At 39.3% G+C, this 8,674-nt stretch overlaps 1 protein-coding gene across 2 annotated transcripts in view; it reads left to right on the top strand.

Moving 5' to 3' along the window:
• The window catches only part of hlcs (holocarboxylase synthetase (biotin-(proprionyl-CoA-carboxylase (ATP-hydrolysing)) ligase)), a 37,861-nt gene extending 29,502 nt beyond the window's left edge, over nt 1–8,359 (top strand). For both annotated transcript variants that reach the window (XM_073829805.1, XM_073829804.1), the window contains exons 7-11: nt 1,341–1,408; nt 1,501–1,661; nt 5,874–5,988; nt 6,066–6,279; nt 6,347–8,359. In XM_073829805.1, coding sequence (XP_073685906.1) covers nt 1,341–1,408; nt 1,501–1,661; nt 5,874–5,988; nt 6,066–6,279; nt 6,347–6,515 — 727 coding nt within the window. In that variant the 3' untranslated portion in view covers nt 6,516–8,359. The remainder of the gene's footprint in view (nt 1–1,340; nt 1,409–1,500; nt 1,662–5,873; nt 5,989–6,065; nt 6,280–6,346) is intronic.
• The last annotated feature ends 315 nt before the right edge of the window (nt 8,360–8,674 follow it).

The raw sequence follows: 8,674 nt of genomic DNA, 5'->3' as shown, positions 1-8,674 counted from the left end.
AAACCTATCATTATAAAATTTCATAATGTTGCTGCACATGAAATATAACACGGATAACATTAAATAAATATTTTTTATTAGGTTACACATTGATTATTTATCACTTAAACCCCTTTCTCTACTTGTCCGTTTGTAGCGCATATCCGCCATGTTTGTTCTTTTTATGCGTGTTTGTAGTTCTAATCAAATTCTCGTTCACCTCACAATGTGTTGTGGGCAATATTAGCCATTAGAGTGCGCATTGATCTGCACTTCAAATTCTGAAGTTAAGTAGTATAGACCATCCGGGAAACTTTGGAATACTTTTTTAAAACATACTACGATTTGGGACATACTAATTCTATTTTCGAACACTATTTAGGACGGATGGTATGCAAATTGGGACGCAGCATATAAATGTTTATAAATGTAAACTATAAATGTATTGTTTACTCAACAAAAAATGAGTAAAATGCAGCTTTATATGTTGTTTGGGTTTATTAAACTATTGTAGACATGGTGTGTGAAGTACTGTTTTCTTTTATTTGCTGTCTCCGGTTTCTAGATTTTCTCCAGAAAATCTAGAAACAGGGGCTCAGCAGCTGGTCTAAAACAGGATGGGAAGCAGGTAAAATCATATGTATTACCTAAACACTACATGAAGAAAAAAATATATGGGAGCAGGAGTCATTTTACCGGGAGCAGGATGGGACGGGATTATTTTTTAAACTTTGGTCTGGGAGTGGGACGGGACAAGATTTCTTTATATGGGAGTGGGACGGGACAGGAGTGAAAATCCACTCCCGTGTCATCCTCTAGTGTAAACTCGATTTAAATAACCTGTATTTTTTTTTTTACATGCAAAAATCTCAGACGAAAATTTCGCACTGTGTGCAATGACATTAACTCCAGCAGCTGGTGTTGGATGCAGGGTTGCCGAGTCCGCGTTTTTCCCCACAGAATTGGTCTACTTTTAAACTGTTGCCATGGGTTGATTTCCCCCAGTTATTTAAAGGTTTTAAATATTGCAGAAATTAAATTTCAATAAAAAAAATTTGTCTTGTTGTACACTGTTAAGTAAGATCTTTAGGTTTTTTGCAAAATAAATATGTTGAGAATGCATAATACTCTCCCATGTCTCTTTTTGATAAGGATACCTACCATTTACTTATTATATTATAAAAATATTAACTTTATTCATATACTAAAGGGACAGGACAGGCTACTCCTCCCAAAATGTACCAAAAAAAGTAATACCGTGATATTATACCGTCACCGTTCAAAACATTAAAAATACGGTGATATTAATTTTAGGTCATATTGCCCACCCCTAGCTTACGTTCTCTCTGTTTCTCCCGCAGGATGACGTCGCAGTCGCCACAGGAAACGGGGTTAATTGCCATAGCGGCGCGTCAGACGCAGGGCAAAGGTCAGCGGGTTTCCACAGGCTCTCACGCAGCCGCTCTAACTCTGGTTTAACATGTAAGCGAGCGCGTCATTCATTAATGCTGTGTGTCGCAGGCCGCGGGGGGAACGCCTGGTTGAGTCCGCTGGGATGCGCCATGTTCACTCTCCACCTGCAGCTTCCTGTGGACTCACGCCTCGGACAGAGGATCCCCTTCCTGCAGCACCTCGCCGCCCTGGCCGTGGTGGAGTCTGTGCGCACACTGCCCGGATACGAGGTGTACACTCTCTCACACACACACACACACACACACACACACTCACACACACACACACACACACACTCACACACACACACACACACTCACACACACACACACACACACACACACACTCACACACACACACACACACACACACACTCACACACACACACACACACACACACACACACACACACACACACAGACACACACACACACACACACACTCACACACACACACACACACACACACACACACACACACATAGACACACACACACACACACACATATGCGCACACACACACACACACACACACACACACACACACACACACACACACACTCACACACACACACACACACACACACACACACTCACACACACACACACACACACACACACACACAGACACACACACACACATATGCGCACACACACACACACACACACACACACACACACACACACACACACACATATGCGCACACACACACACACACACACACACACACATATGCGCACACACACACACATGCGCACACACACACACACACACACACACACACACACACACACACATATGCGCACACACACACACACACACACACACACACACACACACACACACACACACACATATGCGCACACACACACACACACACATATGCGCACACACACACATATGCGCACACACACACACACACACACACACACACACACATATGCGCACACACACACACACACACACACACACACACATATGCGCACACACACACACACACACACACACACACACACACACACAGACACAGACACAGACACAGACACACACACACACACACACACACACACACACACACACACACACACAGACACAGACACAGACACACACACACACACACACACACACACACACACACACACACACACACACACAGACACAGACACAGACACACACACACACACACACACACACACACACACACACACACATATGCGCACACACACACACATGCGCACACACACACACACACACACACACACACACACATATGCGCACACACACACACACACACACACACACACACACACACACACACACACACACACACACATATGCGCACACACACACACACACACACATATGCGCACACACACACATATGCGCACACACACACACACACACACACACACACACACACACACACACACACACACACACACACACACACACATATGCGCACACACACACACACACACACACACACACACACATATGCGCACACACACACACACACACACACACACACACACACACACACATATGCGCACACACACACACACACACACACACACACACACACACACACACACACAGACACAGACACAGACACAGACACACACACACACACACACACACACACACACACACACACACACACACACACACACAGAGTTTGAAAGCATCTGATTGTGTTTCTCAGGTTGTTGATGTGTCAGTAATGACTGAGGAGCAGCATCTTCCACAAGCGCAGAGTTTGTGTGACTAGAAAAAATCTGCTCATCATTTTGTTGTTTATTTTGGGTTTTCGAACTTTGAGGTGCCACAGACCCCCAGATATTATCGTTCTCATGCGAGGGACCCCCACACTAAAATTATGCATATGGGTAGTTGACAAATAGGCAATAAAAAAAGCTTTTTTTTATAAGACAAAAATTTGACCTATGGTGTGACACAGCAAAACTTAAGGGAAAAAATCCTCTTAATAATATACAAATAGCATTAGAGAGATTTATCTTTAGTGTTAGACACATATTTTCATATAGTGTTATTTAATATGAAATTATCATTTTTCTCCATGACTTAGTGGACAATGTCAAGGCAAACTTTGCTGTCATCCGTGCAAAACTACTGAAAATTATACCATTTTAGGATGAGTGATATTTATATTTTTATATCTCTATTTATATCTCCCCTGTTTTTTGAGATACAAAACAAATCTGTAGTTCTGTTGTGTCACACCAATAGGATATTACATCACTCTAAACGACAGAAATAGTAATATTTCTATTTAATTGTGAACAAACCAAATATAAAAAAGGTTTAATTTTGATACAAACAATATCAACAAGTTTTTTTTTTTTTTTTTTATAATTTTCATTAACAAAATTCAGTCACTTTGTCAATCCGTATGTTACTGAAACTCTATGTGCGGCACACCTAAATATGACTGATATTCAAAATAATAAATTCATTAAGATGTGAATTCATTTTTTTTTTTACTATATGGCTACTCTTTCTTCTTTTTTTCCGTCTCGTCTCTCTTCCACTAATCTATCTCCCTCAATTCATTCTGTTTCAAAAAGTAGCACATTTTATACTTCTTTTCATGACACTTTAAATCAGTACAAGTTTTCTGCAAAAACATCAGAAAATAGCTTAATGTAATTATTGCATTTAACAGCACTGAAAATGATCAAAATAAGAGTAAAAAGGAGTACTCTTGTGTGACAGTTCAGGCGTCACACCGGTGGACATTTTCAGTCACACAAATCTGGCCCGTATTCACAACACATAACAACACTCATAACTTGACGATTTAGGAGAAAATCTTAAAAATAATGGCAGTGTCAGTCAGGAAAGAAGTAACATCTGTTCTTGCGTCCAGTTTGGTTTTCTTTTAAGTTTGCATATCTTGTATCGGCCATGATTATTTTATTCTGTTAATAAAAAGGCTGTTTATATGCATATCCGCTAATTGTTTACGAGAAGCACACATGATGATTAATGATTGTACTTTATTGTCAGATGAATCTGAAATTTTTCTTGCATGACAGTATGTTGATAGACACTCTTAACAAACAGACAAAACACAGTTTACAAAAAAAAAAAAAAAAAAAACACTGGAGTTTTCATTTTACATGGCTCTTATTTAGCTCTAGGACAGCCTGGTGTACAAAAGAATGTTTTAATGTCACTCGATTAAATCTTGGAACTTTATATCCACGCTTAGATTTTTAACAGGTAAACTAATGGCATTATTTTCATATATTTTTCCGCTCTTTTGAGTCTCTCCTCTGCTCTGATTGATACTTTAAACATGGTGTGTTTATGACGAAATGCTTGTGATTTGCTGTAAACAGAAAGTGTCTGCTTAAAGGGATAGTTCACCCAAAAATGAAGATTTTTGCTGTTAATTTAATCACGCTCAGGCAATGCAAGGTGGACGTTTTGAGTAGAATGCAAGTCAATGGCTACCGTCACTTTGAGAGTCAAGAAAGTATAAGTAGTACCTGTGGTACCTTTAACACCTCGAGGTATTAAGTAGTGAAACAATTAATCTGGGCCCGTATTCACAAAACATTTTATTTTATCCCTAAGAGTTCTCCTAAATAGCAGTAAAAGTTTTTAGCTAAGAGTTTTGTCTTAAAACCTATTCACAAAGCTGCTGAGACAAACTTTTACTAACCCTAACCCTAAAGGTTTAAAAATAAAGATGTTGACACTGTCAATTAGTGTCAATAATTAAACAAGTATATGATCAGCTAATTGTCAGCCTGTTACATGCGTGCTTCTCATAAACAATTTAGACATGCATATTATCAACATTTTGACTGACTAGAACAATCATGGCTGATAGTAAGACCTGCAAACATAAAAGAAAACCAAACTGGACTCAAGAACATCTTACCCAACATGTTAATGAAAAAACAAGGGTGTAATCAATGGAAAATTTGGAGTATGGATAACCTCCAAAACCAAAAAAAGACACGTGGAAAAACACAGGTAGATAGCCGGCAACAGCCATAAAAAAAAAAAAAGGAAACCATTACAAAATGTTGTTGTCAAGTTTAACTGGTTAAAATAGAAAGTCCATTGGTTTTAATGGTAACTGTAATGGTGCCTGTGTTAATCTCTACTGATAATTGGTCACCTTCTAATGGTGACTTGGTAAAACCACCAAATTCTGATGGAATATATCCCAAAAACAGTACAGGAAACCATTTATTTATGATTTTAATGGTTAAAGGTTGATGGTTTGTAATATTTGTAATGGAAACAATTAAAATTTCTGTGATGATTGTTTTTTTAAATCGCTGAGTTAAGAGCTACTTTTAGCCTGAAGATGTTTTGTGAATATGGGCCCTGAACATTATTACTGTGAACGATCCCATTGAAGGATTGAATGCAAACTCAAGCAATATTCTGTGGTGTTTGTGCAGGACGTGGACCTGCGGCTGAAGTGGCCCAATGACATCTACTACAGTAACCTGATGAAACTCGGCGGTGTTCTGGTCAATTCCTCCCTCATCGGTCAAACCTTCAACCTTCTGATCGGTAAGGTCTCTCCGCATCATCCGCAGGTCGGCGCGTTCGCGGTGTCACAGGCGTGACGTCTGTCGTGTTTCCCGCAGGCTGCGGGTTCAACGTGAGCAACAGCAACCCGACCGTCTGCATCAACGATCTGGTGCGGCAGCAGAACCGGGAACACGGGCGCGAACTGGAGCCGCTCACTCCACCGCAGCTCATCGGCCGCTCCGTCACGCTGCTGGAGCGCTACATCTCCGAGTTCCAGCTGCGCGGCCCACAGGCTCTGCTTCCGCTCTACTACAGGAGATGGGTTCATGGGTGAGCTCCTCCACATTCGTACTCGCGCCTGTCTGTGTGCGTTCGCTGACGTCCGTTTGTGTTTCAGCGGCACACGCGTGCGTCTCTGGAGCGAGGACGGGCCCGAGGCGGAGGTGGTGGGTCTGGATGAGAACGGCTTTCTGCAGGTGATGGGAGATCAGGGCGTCGTGTCCGTGCAGCCGGACGGAAACTCCTTCGACATGCTGAAGAACCTGGTGGTGACCAAAACCAGCTGAAGATCTCCAGTATATCAGTTCACTTTCACATCTCTTCAGCTGACCACAACCACACAACAGAGCTGCTTAGTTGTCTATTAATACAAATTCATTTAACAGAAATGTCTCTTTCTGAATTGTTTTCAGGTCCAACGGCTGTTTGTGACCCGTTCTGCTTCCGCTGCATGATTCTTTTCAGTTTTCCACAGTGTTTTAGTGCCACGTTACATAAAACATCTAAGATTACAGGATTAAAGTCATAATATTTCAAGAATAAGACGAGAAAAGAGTAAAGTTGAAATATTACGAGAATTAAATTCGAAATATTACGAGAATTAAATTCAAAATATTACGAGAATAAAGTCGAAATATTACGAGAATAAAGTCGAAATATTACGAGAATAAAGTCGAAATATTACGAGAATAAAGTCGAAATATTACGAGAATTAAATTCGAAATATTACGAGAATAAACTCGAAATATTACGAGAATAAACTCGAAATATTACGAGAAAAGTCTAAATATTACGAGAATAAAGTCGAAATATTACGAGAATAAAGTCGAAATATTACGAGAATAAAGTCGAAATATTACGAGAATAAAGTCGAAATATTATGAGAAAAGTCTAAATATTACGAGAATTAAATTAGAAATATTACAAGAATAAAGTCGAAATATTACGAGAATAAAGTCGAAATATTACGAGAATAAAGTCGAAATATTACGAGAATTAAATTAGAAATATTACAAGAATAAAGTCGAAATATTACGAGAATAAAGTCGAAATATTACGGGAATAAAGTCGAAATATTACGAGAATTAAAGTCGAAATATTACGAGAATAAAGTCGAAATATTACAAGATTTAAAGTCAAAATAAATGTGTAACAATTACGTGATTAAAGTTCTAATAATTAGTGTATTCTAGCCTGTTGTTCTTGCAGAAAGCCTAGATTGAGAGCACCAGGAGATATTCCAAAGTCTCAGCTTTCAAAATCTGTCAGTTTTATAGTGAAAAATGTGTTTTTCATGCTCTTTAATGTGTCATAATCGATTGCTGTATTTGCTTCAGTTTGCATGTGCCATAGACTAGAATATACTAGCAAAATATTAGAGCTTTAATCTCATAATTTCTACAAATTATTTCAAGTAAATTCGACTTTATTATCTAAATATTTTAACTTTATTCTCAACATTTAGACTTTATTCTCATATTTCAACTTTATGCTCATAGTTTTTACTTTTTTCTCGTAATTTTTACTTTTCTCGAAATATTTTTACTTTTTCTCGTAATTTTTACTTTATTCTCATAGGATTTTGACTTTATTTTCTAAATATTACGACTTTAATCTCGTAGTTTTATATTTATTTTGTTTACATGGCACTAAAACACCGTCGTAAGAGTCAAACAGAAGATTCAACAAGAAAACGTGAATCTTGAGAAGTGGGTGTGATATAATCTGTAGAATAACACTCATCATTGAATCACTAATGTTTAGTAGTAAATATGTCCTGTTTGCACGTTGACTTTAACATTAAACTGGACTCATCTCAGGTAGACAGACAAGACAGTATAATCGCTCAAAAACACTGGTTTTACAGTTTGCCTTTTCCCATCGAGTGATGAGATAGTTCAGGTAGTTAGTGTTCTGGAGCTGGTCACCATCTATTCTCAGTTAGCTGTAATTAGTTACAGTTGTCTGTGTGGTTGCTCATCCGATTCTGAAGTGATTTTGTATATTCATATCATACATTACTTAATATTTTGTAATGATTCATGGTTTGTAAACAGATACAGGTGATCCTTTGAGGAAAGACATTCCAGAGTTGTACAAAATTAAATAAAACGATTGTGATTGATATGTAGCTCTGAGAATCGTTCTCTCCAGTGAAGCGCGCTCCTGTCTGTCCAGCTGCGTGTGGGTCGGGAGCGTGCACCGCAGGTGTGTGTGTGTGTGTGTGTGTGTGTGTGTGTGTGTGTTTCCTGGCCGTGTCATGTTCATCCGTCCTCCTTAAACAGCAGCTCATCTGTCATCTGCACCTCGTGCTTCAGGCTCGTCTCTAGTCTTGATGAGGTGAAAATATTCCTCCGAGCTTCGCTAAACGGTCAGAGATCTTTCACCTCATTACAAACCCATTCATCGCCTCCCACTTTCTCACATTCAAGCGCATTCGCAGCGA

This window comes from Garra rufa, chromosome 23 (assembly GCF_049309525.1).
Source record: "Garra rufa chromosome 23, GarRuf1.0, whole genome shotgun sequence".
NCBI classification, from domain to species: Eukaryota; Metazoa; Chordata; class Actinopteri; order Cypriniformes; family Cyprinidae; genus Garra; species Garra rufa.
This window is presented reverse-complemented; position numbering and strand designations above follow the sequence as displayed.